Source organism: Mastigoproctus giganteus, chromosome 14 (assembly GCF_048544385.1).
Source record: "Mastigoproctus giganteus isolate SK-2022 chromosome 14, ASM4854438v1, whole genome shotgun sequence".
In the NCBI taxonomy this organism is placed as follows: domain Eukaryota; kingdom Metazoa; phylum Arthropoda; class Arachnida; order Uropygi; family Thelyphonidae; genus Mastigoproctus; species Mastigoproctus giganteus.
The window spans coordinates 114,060,152-114,074,798 of NC_143588.1; the positions used below are offsets into that span (position 1 = coordinate 114,060,152).

The 14,647-nt window shown below is 36.3% G+C and overlaps 1 protein-coding gene across 1 annotated transcript; it reads left to right on the plus strand.

Annotated features, from left to right (window-relative positions):
- The first annotated feature begins 4,931 nt into the window (after positions 1–4,931).
- Positions 4,932–14,159, plus strand: LOC150075582 (uncharacterized). Its single transcript, XM_090388832.1, has 2 exons — positions 4,932–5,054; positions 12,208–14,159. The coding sequence occupies exon 2, from the start codon at positions 12,350–12,352 to the stop codon at positions 14,111–14,113; it is 1,764 nt and encodes a 587-aa protein (XP_090244958.1). The 5' UTR covers positions 4,932–5,054; positions 12,208–12,349; the 3' UTR covers positions 14,114–14,159.
- Positions 14,160–14,647: the final 488 nt, after the last annotated feature.

Consider the following 14,647-nt stretch of genomic DNA (forward strand, 5'->3'; position numbering starts at 1 on the left):
TAGTCACCTTTATGAAAGCAAAAGCCCTTCCCTTTTGCCTTGATGATAGTTACATATTTAAGTAATTCCCATATCAGTACATGTGATCACTGTCACCCAGTGGTTCCTTTATCTGCAAATTCTTAATGCATGAATAATCACTGCTGATAATCAGATCAAGAATATTACTCCCTCTGGAACCTGCTATAGAAAAGTCACCCAATAAATCCAAAAAAGTCTTGCTAGTGTGTGAGTGACCAACACACAAGTTCCAGTCAATATCTGGAAAGTTAAAATCCCCCATTATAAGACATTCTGATTTACTGGCCCACTCTATTTCTCTGCAAAATTGCTCATTATACTCATCAGATTTATTAGGCCTATAACACACACACACACACACACACACACACACACACACACACACACACACACACACTTACTCTCGTTTTTCCCTTCCCAGTGCTTATGTCACACCAAACAGGCTCAGCATTGCATTGTCCACCCACATAAATTGGATGCAGTTCCTTAGATTTTGTGTTTCTTAACTAATAGCATAACCCTCCTCCCTTCCTAACCTGTCTATCCTTTCTGTACACATCGTACTCACCAAATTCCAGTTCTGCACTGCTTATATCTGTGTGACACCACGTCTCTGATATCTGAACAATAGCTGCCTTTGATGTCTTGACTAGTACTTCAAGCTCATCAAATTTATTAACTATACTCCCAGCATTGGTGTACATGCAAGTATACATGCACCTGTTTCTACTCTTAGTTACCCTAACACAGCCCATGTATTCATTTGTTCCACTATGACTCCCAACAGTTCTAGAAATCTCCATTGCCTTGCTTTCCATGCTGCTGCTCATTTTAATAGAAGCAGTGCAGGAATTACTTTTGCCTCTGCCTGCAGCCTTTAAGTCTGTGTATCTCTCCCCCCCCCCCCCAAGCTAGCAGTTATAATGGACACTGCTCTTCTTGGGCTAATGTAATGGAATGTTTGGTATACCCAGTGTTCAGTGCTGCTCCCAGAGTTTATTAATGATATTGAAGGTATCATTAATAAAAGATATATATGATGCTTAATGTCTGTTTGCAGATTATAGGAAGGTGGTTAATGATAGTAATCAGAGTATGCTACTATAACAAGATCTAGAAAAAATAAGCAGAAAAGCTGAAAAATGATAATTGAAGTTTATATGACATCGTGGTACTGCTTTTGTAGTCCCAGAATAACATACCAACTATGTTCTACAAACATCAGGCTAGTTGAGACCAAAAAGATCTGGGGGTAATTGTACAGTGCAGAGAGGCTGCCAGGACAGCCCATTGGACTTTTTGTCAGTGATATACAAGAATTTAGCCAGTGGAGATAAGAAGCTGATTATATTGTTGTATCAGGCAATGGTTTGGAAGCCTAATTTTTAGGAAGGATGTTGATCTTTTGGAATAACAGAGAAGGATAATGAAATTAGTGAGGGGAACACCAGGGTACTCTTAGCAAGATAAGCTTCAGTTCTGCAAAAAAAAAAAATTGCAGCATCTGGAGACTAGGCACCTGCAAGGTGATCTGATTGAGTGTTTAAGGCTTTGAATGATTTGAGCAAGCTCATTGCTAATGGCATTCTTCCTCTTTCCCATACTACACACGAGGGACATAAATTCAAATTGAAGGGTGGTTGCAGGTTGGATGTGTGGAAATTGGCCTTTAGCCAGAGTGTGGTTGATTGTTGGAACAAACTTCCATTTGTTGTTGTCGAAGTGGGTAGTTTGAAGAAATTTAAGGAGGAACTAGACAAATTATTAGTGGAGCTAAATAAGTGGTATGGGGTTTTTTTTTTGCTGATGGTGTATAAGCTTATTATTATCAGTCAAAAAGCCTGAGGCTTATGCACCCAGGGTGTGCCAAGCCCATTTGGCAGATGTAAGCCCCTGGGGTTATCTTGCATCATTTGCAATCATTAATTTAATTTATTGAGGAAAATAGTGTGTATCCAGAAAATTACAAAGGATTAGAAACCATTGACAATATGAGAATAAGGAGTTAATTCCTTACAGTTGTGCAAAAAAAAAAAAAGAAAAAAAGTCCTTAAAATGGCCACTGCCAATTACACCATCACACATAATATTCAAATATGATAACCAATGAGAAATTACTGTGTAATCAATTTATTTTCACATATTTCAGGGCTGGCCCTGGACAAAGAGTAATTGCGTTGTTCCAGTGCTCTTGGGCCTTGTGTATGTTTTTATACGTTGGTAAACTTCTGGCAAAAAAAAAAAAAAAAAAAAGACATTTGACTCCATCATGAAATGTGGAGTCAAGTGTTTAACTTTGAGTATCATATACAGGGTGTTTCAGTTAAACGTTTCAGAACTTCTAAGAGGAGTAGGGTACATCCTGACAACTCGAAATCATATAGCAATGTGGGGTCGGAAATGCTTTCCTGAAGCGGTGTTGTACACAGAAGCACCATAAAGAAAAGAGACCGTAAGTGAGAAATCGTTTTAATAATACATGAAAAGAAGCAAAAGGTACATGGATTAAAGTAAGTGTTCGAAGTTTCTTCCACGGGCTACAATGCACGCCTCACATCTCCGACGCATGGACATCCGAACATTCTGGAATACTCCAGGCGAATTTCGAATTTCTTCGGCAGCTACTGCGATTCTTGCAACCAGCTCCTCGGCATTGTCAACAGGGGTGTCATAAACTAGCGATTTCATATGACCCCAGAAATAAAATTCAAGACATGATAGGTCGGGTGACCGAGCAGGCCAACGCACGGGACCACCACGTCCGATCCACTGTTGACCAAATGTGACATCCAGGTAGTTAAGAACATCTCTGCTATAATGGGCAGGGGCTCCATCGTGTTGGAACCACATTGTCTGTTGTGTCGATGCAGAAATCTGTTCATCTCTCAAAAGTTGTGGCAATACTTGCTGCAGAAAGATCAAGTAGATAGGTCCGGTTAGACGACACGGTAACAGGTAAGGTCCGATGAGGTGATCTCCCATAATACCGGCCCATACATTGACCGAAAATCGAATCTGTGCTGCACGACGTCGTATTGCATGCGGGTTCTCGACCGCCCAGATATGGTCGTTATGCGTGTTGAAAATTCCTTCCCTTGTGAAGGATGCCTCATCGGAAAACAACACTTCAGCAGGAAAAAGGGGATTTGTAGCACATTTTCCAAGGTACCACTGTGCGAAAGCAATACGAGGTGCATAATCCTCCGGTTGCTGTGTCTGGACACGCTGCACGTGAAACGGATGCATGTCTTGTTCTCGGAGAATCCTCCAGACGCTGCAATGGGAAACCCCGACTGCGTTTGCTAGACTTCGTGTACTCGTTCTTGGATTATTCCCCTGTACATGCTGCAGCACATTCTGTTCGACGGCTGGAGTCCGTGCTATTCTTACCCTGTCCCTGTCAGCTCTTTCAAATGAACCTCTCTCAGCTAACCTCTGGTGCAGTTTTGCAAAGAAATTATGACTGGGAATACGCCTCGTCGGATATCGTTCCACGTACAAACGCTGTGCGGCTGGCCCACTACAATTTGCAGCCCCGTACGCCAAATGCATATCGGCTAACTCTGCGTTCGTGTAATCATCCATCCTACTAACTTGGCGTTCTTGTTCAAGAAATTCGAAATTCGCCTGGAGTATTCCAGAATGTTCGGATGTCCATGCGTCGGAGATGTGAGGCGTGCATTGTAGCCCGTGGAAGAAACTTCGAACACTTACTTTAATCCATGTACCTTTTGCTTCTTTTCATGTATTATTAAAACGATTTCTCACTTACGGTCTCTTTTCTTTATGGTGCTTCTGTGTACAGCACCGCTTCAGGAAAGCATTTCCGACCCCACATTGCTATATGATTTCGAGTTGTCAGGATGTACCCTACCCCTCTTAGAAGTTCTGAAACGTTTAACTGAAACACCCTGTATATATTCCGGTTCTTAATATTTTTCATTTTGAATACTGTGTAGTCAGGATAGTATTGACTATACAGTATTAATTTTTTTATAACCCCAGGGGCTCACATCTGGTGAGTATTGGCTTGGCACACCCATGGTCCCGAGCTTGGATATCATCATTCTTCTCTTTCTTGGTGATTCCCTTCTACTTTTGACTCTCTCTCTCTCAGGGTAACTCGAATTTTTTTTTGGCTGGTGTAGCATAAGCCTCAAGCTTCCTTGCACCATGTAGCTAATGATAATAAATGATATTTATTTGTGCAACAATCATTAATTTAAATTCTACATATATTTGGAATGTATATGTAAAATTTAAGTCGATTGGTACAATTCACTTATAGAGATTTATTGATATATTTATGAAGAGATTGACGCATAAACATAAAGCAAAATTATAGTAAACGCAATTGAAAATAAGGAAAATTAAAACTTTACTATTTATAATAATTGCTTTGGTTCGCAGTTATTATAAGGAGCTCCCCACAACTTTGGAGACCAGGGCGCAATGTGCCTCAGTAATTACTCCTTACAGGCGACGGTCGGATGATTTCATACGACCGCAATTTTCTTCTTTTGCGCAGGAAAAAAAACTGTTCAGGAATATTAATAATGCTGGATAACAATCTGAAGAGATAAAACTACTTTACAATCCCATTAAACGCAAAAGAATATTTCTACTGAAACTGGGTTATCTTTGCAAATTTAAACAATAATAAAATTATAGATTGCACAGTTGTAAAAATAAATATTCAGAAAGTGTAAATGAGTCAAAGTGGAAATAATTTTAACAAGTGGACAAGCAGACTATCAATTTTACATAACATTACGAATTTAGAATCAACGTCACAACCACTTACGATAGTGCAAAAATTAGCACTAAAAAAACTAAAAAGGGGAACTGTTTATAATTGTTGAAAGCAGCTGAGAGGGCGCTGCTACAGATGCAAATATTTCTTGTGACACATCGCGTCACGAATTTGGGACACATCGAGTCTTCTAAGTGGAGAGTCTTGTGTTATGATACTAGAAAGAACATTTTGTTGCGCTCTTTCAATGAATATGTTAAAACACGTTTGTTGAATCTGGGTAAGTTTGGTTGCTTGTTTATGGCCCTTAGCTTTGTTATGTAGAATTTGGCGTATAACTGAGATGGGTGTGTGTAGAGTATCGTTTGGCTACTGTGATTGGCGTCCTTCCAGTAGAGATATCTGGCACAGACGTGCCTAACGTAATCCATGGGCGTCGCCAGATAGTTTATAGTGAGGGGGGGGGGAGAGTTTATAATGCAATAAAAGTATCTCCCCGTTCGATAGCTTATAAAATTTTAAAAAAAAAAATCGAGTCACTTTAATGCCAACATTCAAGTTCACATTATTGTGTTATCTTTTTAAAATTGTTGCTGTTATTTACGAAGATAATTACTGTATTTCTCTACAATGTGAGGGGAAGGGAGTTCTGGTGTTACCTGCCATGCGTGACGGTATAGTGGATTCATCTATTCATATGAGGTTGGATTACCGTTACAGATACAGAAATTGTGGTAAAGTTTTTTTTTTTTTTTTTTTTTTTGTCACTGTTTGAGGATTGTAGTTAGCTGGTCTCTGGTGGGCCCAACTATGAAGGGGCACAGTTTCTTAAGTTGGAGGGGTGGGAGACGAGACTAGGAGGAATATTTCCATCGCAAAAAAACTGCACAGGCGTACCCAAAAATTCCGTTTGAATTAAGCCGTATATTAACATAATGTCTTATGTTTGGTCCACATTGTGGCTTTTACAAGTGTCAACACATGACAGTGCAATTTGATAATATTAAAAACTGAAAACATTTTGGAGGCTCTATCCCCCTTCAGTACTCTCGTGGGTGTGCCTGTACATAAAAGTAAACAGTCTTCTAGGAAACGGGGTGGGGAGACGAATTAAGAACGTGGGTTTGTATTTGCATTATAAGCATGAAGAAAAAAATTGAGAACTCCAAACATGAAAGGTGCTAGAATAGAGTATTTAGTACCGTGCAAGCCGGAATTACAACATCCGATCGAATTTTTGCGCTTTCACCAAGACTATGTACCGGTTATTAATCAGGGATAAATATCCTCCCCTCGAATTTTAGGAACAATTTTTTTTTTGTACTTGTTATTGAAAATGCCTACGAACCTAAAGGGAAAATTTTATCACTTTGTGGTTTGAAAGTTTCGACAGATCGTTGCCAATATCGATATACCCATATTTCCGAATATTTTTCAGTCAGTGTATCCATCCTCACAACTCGAATCACTTTCTTCTCCCCAAATCACATTTCTGCTTACATCCTTGGCGACATACAAAATATTTTTGTATGACTGGAGGAATTATCAATATTTTTCAGTAAATTGCACGCAGAGCATCAACGGGTCTCAAGGCGAGCCACTTTGAGACTTAAACAGTCCCAGCTGTTAAATAACAGCTGAGACTCAGTCCCAGCCCCCCCCCTCGCAGGGTTCAGTTTTCTTCACTTTTAATCGATTAATTACAATCGTGTTCGAGCTTCTAATTGGCAGCTTAAAAATGTAATACAATATTTTCAACTCAAACTGAGTTCTGTTCCAGTTCTAGCAATGCTGTACTAGACGTATTCACGGGCTGATTTCTCACAGGCAATAAAACCAGGAATAACTACGGAAAATGCTCTACTCCCTCCGGCTAGATGACTAATTTAGGGAAATATATTTTTTTGTATTTTTTAGGCGACATTCATGTATGCGTGCATTTATATGGTCTGCCATGGCCGATTTATCAACCTGCAGGCGCAGAGGCTACGCACGAAGGCACAAAATTCGCGAGTTACGACGTCTCGCGATGCCTATACAAAGGATTAAAAACGAAAATCAAGTCATTTGATGTAAATATGAATTATCGTTTTCTACAGCATGGAATTCTAAAATTAAAATTGTCGACCTGTTCCACCTGAATAGTATTTCCTCCATGGTATTTAGAATGATTGAAGTAAATAAATTCTGTTTATACTCTGGACGGCCGAAGCCAAATGAGTTCTCTGAAGTTGACTTGCCAGCGAAATAGTTATTCATACAAATTTTTTTTTTTTTTTAAACTGTGATTATACAGTAGTTGTAGACTCCTTGCTGCAGGGGTTATTCTCAAATTAACGTAACTCGAGGATGGTATCATGGGGAGAGGGGAAGCCCGCACAAATATTAGGCAACTTTTTTTTTTTTTTCTCTTCATAAAAAATATCAATTACTGTTTCTGTGACATGGTACGTACTGTATCTCGCAATATTCTTAAACTCAACACTGCGGTTGCTATAATATCAAGGTGAGAACTCGTTGCCTTAGAGTTCCCACCAAAATTAATTATATGGGAGAGAAAAGCTTTCTACATAGTTATTGTAATATTTATTTAGTTTATTAATCTAATCGGTGTCGGGCAGGTTACAATTTACGGTAAACAAACTAGCCGACATAGAATATATCTTGTTTATAGGCACAAAAGCATGAGGGGTGCAGTGGCCTCAATTATAGAGGTAGCCTAGTTCAAGTGACCTACATTTTCCCGTTAGTTCCGACCATCCATTATACACAAAGTATGAGTTGTGTACAGGTACATATTTCGTTTTGTTAAACTTACAAATTTGGAATCTTTATTGCACAGTATCTTTATCATATTGGAACTTTGTGCAGTATTCCACCACAGCTCTGCAGCTGAGGGTAAATTTCAGTAGTTTGTTTAATATTATCTAAGGTAATTGTTACCTTTAAATTATGCTCTGCGTATGTGTTTATAAAGTATTAACACATTAGACTTGAAGGTTAAAAAAACAACTGTTGTTCTAACACTTTACAACAACAAAAATTGTTTATCACGCTGTTGCTTATTATTTATGGCTGAAAACAAATTCTAGTTGATAATGTAACTTTTGGCTTGTAACATTTTTAGTAATGTTTATAGTAAAGTACAAACAAAAATGGGAATAACCATTCTTGTTTTTGATTTTTGGAAAGAATGAGCTAAACCTTTAGGGTTAATCATGAGACAGCTGCCAGTTAATTTTTTTATTTATTAAAATTTTTAAACTATTACACTCCAGATGGTGCATCCCTTGATTAGGTGCCTTTGTGTAGTGCACAACCTGCAAGCATATGGCAGCTCCATATACATCAGTGTATGTGGTACTAGCTGAGAGCAGATCCAATCAAGGTTGGAGCCTCAGAAAATGGTTCTGAGAGAGGGTGGGAAGGACACCCTTTGAAAGTTGCCTGTTGGTGGGAAGGGGATGGAAGAGTCCACCTATTGTATTTCTAACATCTCTGACTTCCAACAGCTGAAATTTATATTACTATGAATAAAAATAAAACCAAATGAGGGTAAAAACCTACTTATGTGTTTTTTTTTTTTTTTTAACTGGATTTTGATTCAGATAAACACAATAGGTATTTGACTTAAAACTGGAGATGATCAGACACTTCTAACAATTAATGATATGGGGGTGGAGGGAATTGTATGGTATGAAGGTCCATGAGGTGCAGTGCATCCAGCCCTACAATGTTGGAAAAAACAATGTTTTGATGGTATATATAGGCAAAATTTCAAAAACTGAATATTTTTTGGCAGTTGCAAAAGTTTTTATTTGTTTACATAAATGTCTGTGTGGCTTCCTCTTCAAAATTAAACTTAAAAAATAATAAATGTAAATATAATTTACATTTTTAAATTAAGGTGATTTATTAAAAGAAGTTCTTAATTTATCATTCAGTAAATTATTTTATTTTTTTTTAAATTTTGTAAATTAATAATTGAAACTGTTAAATTGAATTGTATGAAAGAATGCATTTATGCAAAAATAGTTTTATATAATTACTCTAAGTACTACATTAATAGTTTTTAAATCTCTCATGCACTACAATTAAATTTAAAAAATAATACTGCATTTCCATATTTTTTGGGCTACTGCATTTTACCAAATCAGTTTATTTGCAGCAGAAAGTCATTTATTTTATATATCATGGTATGTTGATATATAAAAAAAGATGGCCTTTTGAATGAATTCTATTTTTGGAATGCAAGATAGTTTGCTTCTTTTCCTTAGGGTTAGTCACCTCTCACTATACCACTTAGTGAATTACTTCATTATTTAATAAAATCAATCATAAGAACAACTGGCATTTATTTTTGGCAGTTTCTACTGAATTCAGTAGGTATTACAGACTGTATATCTTAGTGCACTTGCATCATTTATACACAGCCAATTATAGATTAGCAAATTTGCAATGGCAGCATCGTTTAAGTTACATCTCATATTGTGAATACCTTCACAATGAGTTGCCACGACATTGTGCTACTTCAAATAAGTAATGCTTCACCCGAAGGAGAAGACTGTTGTTACATATTCTCAGTGGATACCACCACCCAGGCGGCACCGTTTCAGGGCTATTTTGTATTTGTGTGGGATAATAACTCGACTATCCAGTTGTCCCTATTAGACTTAGAAAAGCAAAAAGGTAGAGGGAAAGTAACAGTGGGAGTGGAAGAGGAAAAGAAACGGTGTAGAAGAATGAAAGGTACAGTAACTCCTTCAACTCACACCACTCATAAACTCCTCGAATAGGCAACGCTTCCCCAGTGGAGAAGGCTGTTGTTACCTATTCTTGGAAACTCCGGGCACCATTTCAGGGCTATTTGGCCCTTCTTTAGTGGGTAGATACCCAAGTGATGTAATGATGACAAAACAGTTGTGAAGTATATCTCCACAATATGAGAGATGCCTGATGGTGTATGATATAAGTTAGGACTTTTTAGACTAAGATGCATTTAGGGCTAAAGCCTCAAGCTGCGAGCAAATTTAGACTATGTATATATTAAGTGCAATAGCATCATTAATACACAGCCTTCTTCGGTGGGTGGGTACCTACCCACCCACCGAAGAAGGACACAATATGAGATATAACTTAAAACGATGCCGCCTTATAAATATTCTGTTTATTCAGAAATGGCTGTGTATTAATGATGCTATTGCACTTAATATATACATAGTATAAGTTAGGACTCTAATGCATTAGAGTCCTAACTTATACCATACACTATCAGGCATCTCTCATATTGTGGAGATATACTTGACAGCTGTTTTGTCATCATTTAGCCCTGAAACGGTGCCATCTGGGTGGTAGTGGTATCCACTGAGAATAAGTAACAGTCTTCTCCTTCGGGTGAAGCGTTACTTATTCGAAGTAGTGCAATGTCATGGCAACTCGTCGTGAAGGTATTCACAATATGAGATGTAACTTAAACAATGCCGCTATTGCAAATTTGCTAATCTATAATTGGCTGTGTATAAATGATGCAAGGGCACTAAGATATACATAGTCTAACTCTTTTGCAGCTTGAGGCATAAGCCGTTAATGCATTAGAGTAGGTATTACAGTTAAACTTTTTTTTTTTTTTCTGAACAAGCATAGAACAGTTAATTGTTTATTTACGCTCAAATATATGGTTGTCTATTGAATTTGAAAGCCCAGTCCTCCACCCATCTGTGCCTCACAATATTGTAAAAGAATAACTGTATTCAGACTAAATACACCCATCATGCATGGACAAATGAAGGTGAAATAATGAAAATTCATACCTATAATTTTGTGTTATTGAGATTTTGTGATAATTAAAAATATGCAGTAATAATATTTTTATATGCAGTAATTGTTTTTTTAAAATTTAGTTTTTAATTTTAGTTTTTTTAAAAATAGTTTTTTTTTTATATGCAGTAATTAAAAATATGCAGTAATAGTTGGCTTCCTGAACTTGGAAGATTTTAACAAACGGCTCACATGAACCAGTGACAGTATATTGCTGATATAAGTACAATTTAAAATTTAAGGCTTTAAACTGCAACCAGATCTTCTCACGGATGCCTAGTTTTTAGATAATTACATATTGCAATTTACAGAACTAGTCTTTCTGGGCAAGAGAACCCTTTTGTGGCTCTGGCTAATCTAATTGTTCTTCTCTGCACCCATTCCAACAGATCATCCTTCCTAAAATAAAGTTTGGAAACCTGTATGCATGCAGCACTCAAGATGCAGTCTAATAGTGCCTTTTACAACAAGATATTAACTTCTGTTCCTGCTTGCAAAATTCTCATATATCATTGATAAAATAAAATGTCATGTGCTACCCTAGCAGCCAATCTGCATTATTCAGAAAACTTCATTGGACTTTACAGTTATCCCTAAGTCTTTTCATTCTCCACTAGCCTGAATGTAGTACCACATAGTTGGGATTATTACCACCTAAATGTAGTAACTGGGCTGAATCTACTGATAATTCTTTAAGAGGCATCCACTCAGCTAGCATATAATTTTTTTCCTTTGCTTTGCCAGTTGGTAACTGGAGGAAGCAGAATAATGTATGCATGCAGGAGGCATTGTTGCGGCCACATTATGTCAAAAAGCTGGGTATATTTTTGTTGCATATGTGCCATATCCAAAATTTTCTTTAATGCAATATATTTCCCTTATGTCTGCATATTTCATTTAATCCAAATGACTTGGGTCCTGTTTACCTTATTGAGACTATTGTACTTAAGTTATTATATACAGGTTAATCAAAGACTATTCGTCATAGTAGGGATGTTAATGGGCCAGTAGAGTGTAGGATCATTAGGAATAATTTGTAATAAGATGAATAGCAGTTTGGTTTTTTTCTTCTTTGTTTTTTAAAGGCACTAATGAAATGAAATTTCTTTTTTTTATTATTATTATTTAGTAGTTTTATTCAGATTTTACCCAGATTTATTCAGACTCCTCTTAATTATTTTCATAAAATACAATAATATCTTAAGAAAATTTAGTTAATCTTCCAACTTCTACAAAAATTTTAAGCTAGAGGTAGATAGTTTTGTTAATATCTAGTGCGAAAGTATTAGCTTAGATCTATGACCAATTTTATCTTAAGTCTCTTGTTCAACCATAGATAGAGAATTTTATAATTGAGTCCACCAAGATATGCATCATACTTGTAAATGTGAGAGAGTTTGGGTGAGCTTTGAGCTTTGGCAGAGTGAGCAAGGAATATATATGGATCCTTCACCTGACCTCAATAGATTATTTTATGGATATCCCTGTATTTTGCTTCTTTATTTAGTTTTTTTATATGATTGTGTTTGTATCGTTAACATAAACTGTTTATAACATTGAGTGAATTATGTAAGTTATTATTGCTTGTTTAGCTTAATATACCCTTTCTTTTTCAGATCCAGCAAGAATTTATTCCATTCAGCCATGAAGGAAAACAGATTCAGCTGCCCTGAACAAAAGAATATTATCAGTATTTCATTTTCCATGCACATACATAGATTTAAATAAACAGCAAATTATTTGGGAATAATTAGAAAAATGTCTGCCAATGAAACTAGAAAGGAAAATATTTTTCAAGAAGGTGATGACTGCCCACAAAGCACAACAGAATCACAAGAAAATTCATTGTTATCAGTTCCAAGTGAGCAGGATTTGATTCTTCACAAATTTATTAAGCAAAGGAATTGTCAAAAGTCAGAAGATGAAACTAGAAAGCATCTTCTTCATGAAGATTTTATTATCCCACATAGCATAGTAGAATCACAGGAATATTCTATTTCACTCATTGTGAATGAGCAGAATTCCATTACTAACAAAGATAACATTAAAAAAAGTAATTGTCAGAAATTGGATAAACTTGGAAAAGAAAATGCTGTGCATGAAAATTTTGTCTCACATAGCACAGTGGAATCACAAGAATGTTCAATGTCACCCATTACAAATGAGGAGCGTTCAGTTATCCATGAAGATGTTATTGAAGAGATGGATTGTCAAGGGTCAGAAGATGAAACAGGTGAGAGACTGTTGGAAAATTCAGTGTCACCTGTTGTGAATGAGCATGCCGTTATTCACAAAAGTATTCAGCAAATGACTTGTCAAAATTCTGAAGATGAAACTGGAAAGAATGTTTTACAAGAATATTTTGGTCTCCCATACAACACAGTAGAATCACAGGAAAATTCAGTGTCACTCACTGCAAATGAGTCAAACTCCATTATTCAAAAAGGTATCATTGAGCAAAGAAATTTTCAGAAGTCACTGTTAAAGGATAAAGGAATGAAACCAGGAAGAAGAGCACAAAGAAAAAATGATTTCAGTTGGGAAACTTTTGGTAAGGTATTTACAAATGCCAGCGAACTCAAAAGGCACTTTGTTCATACTGAGGAGGAACCTTCCTCGTGTACAGTAAATTCAAAAACATCATCACAACCAGTTGACTGGAAAACACATTTAACGAACACTCGAGAGAAACCTGTTGATTCTGTAAAACGAGATAATAAATTGTCAAAATCAGAGAGTGTTAAAGCACGCTCACATGCTAAAAGGGATGAAAAACTCTACTTTTGTCAAATGTGTGGCAAGACATTTAAAAGATTAGGTGAGCTAAAAAGACATTTTTTAGTTCACACAGAGGAGAAACCCTTCACTTGTGAAATTTGTGGAAAGGCATTTTCAAGGTTAGATAATCTAAAACGTCATGTACTATTTCATACCGAGGAGAAGGCTTTTTCCTGTGAAACATGTGGCAAAGCATTTTCAACTGCAGGTAGTCTAAAGGCACATGTATTGATCCATACTCAAGAGAAACTGTTCTCCTGTGAAACATGTGGAAAGGCATTTAGAATATCACGTGAGCTGAGGAGACATCTGTTAGTTCACACTCAGGAGAGACCCTTTGCTTGCGAAATTTGTGGCAGAGCATTTTCAAGATCAGATAATCTGGAAACGCATTTAATAGTTCATACTAATGAAAAACCTTTCACCTGTGAAACTTGTGGCAAGGCATTTTCAACTTCAGCTACTCTAAAAACACATTTATTAGTTCATTCTGAAGAGAAACCATATTGTTGTGAAACATGCGGAAAAGCATTTAAAATATTACGTGAGCTGAAAAGACATTTATTAGTTCACACTCAGGAGAAGCCCTTCATTTGTGAAAATTGTGGCAAGGCATTTTCAAGATCAGATAATTTAAAAACACATTTATTAGTTCATACTGAAGAAAAACCATTCTCTTGTGGATTATGTGGGAAGAAATTTTCGCAGTTAGCATATATCAGAAGACATTCACTGATTCATTAATTGATTCCTTTGGTAATTCATTTTGCACATAAATATATTTATTAGTTGACCCACAGTAGAAACAATTCCCATGATGAAAATTTTCTCTAGAAATATCTGATTTATTCAGAGCTTAAATCCTTGCTTGCTTTTTTATTTTTTAGACATAAAATATCTGTGAATTCATTTTCATAAAAGGTTCTCTTAACAGTCATTGCTTTCTAATTCCATCATGATTGAATTTCAACAGTAGTTTCAGGAAGTTTAGGAAAGAATCCTTTGAATATTCATTGAATCTCTTTGAATGTGCTAGCGAGAGTTTTTCTTGCATTGCTCAAAGGTGATTTTGTATAGAGTTCATTAATATTTAAAATGAATTGTAGTATATCATTTGAGTTCTGCCTCCCCTCCAAAAAATAAAATGAATGGATATCGATATATTTTAATATGGAACTGGATTCTTTCTCCAGGTTGTTTTTATTATATAATCTTTATTTTTTAAGATTACCTCATGAATATTTTGGGCTAAAATTCTCCAGGTACAGAATGCTATTG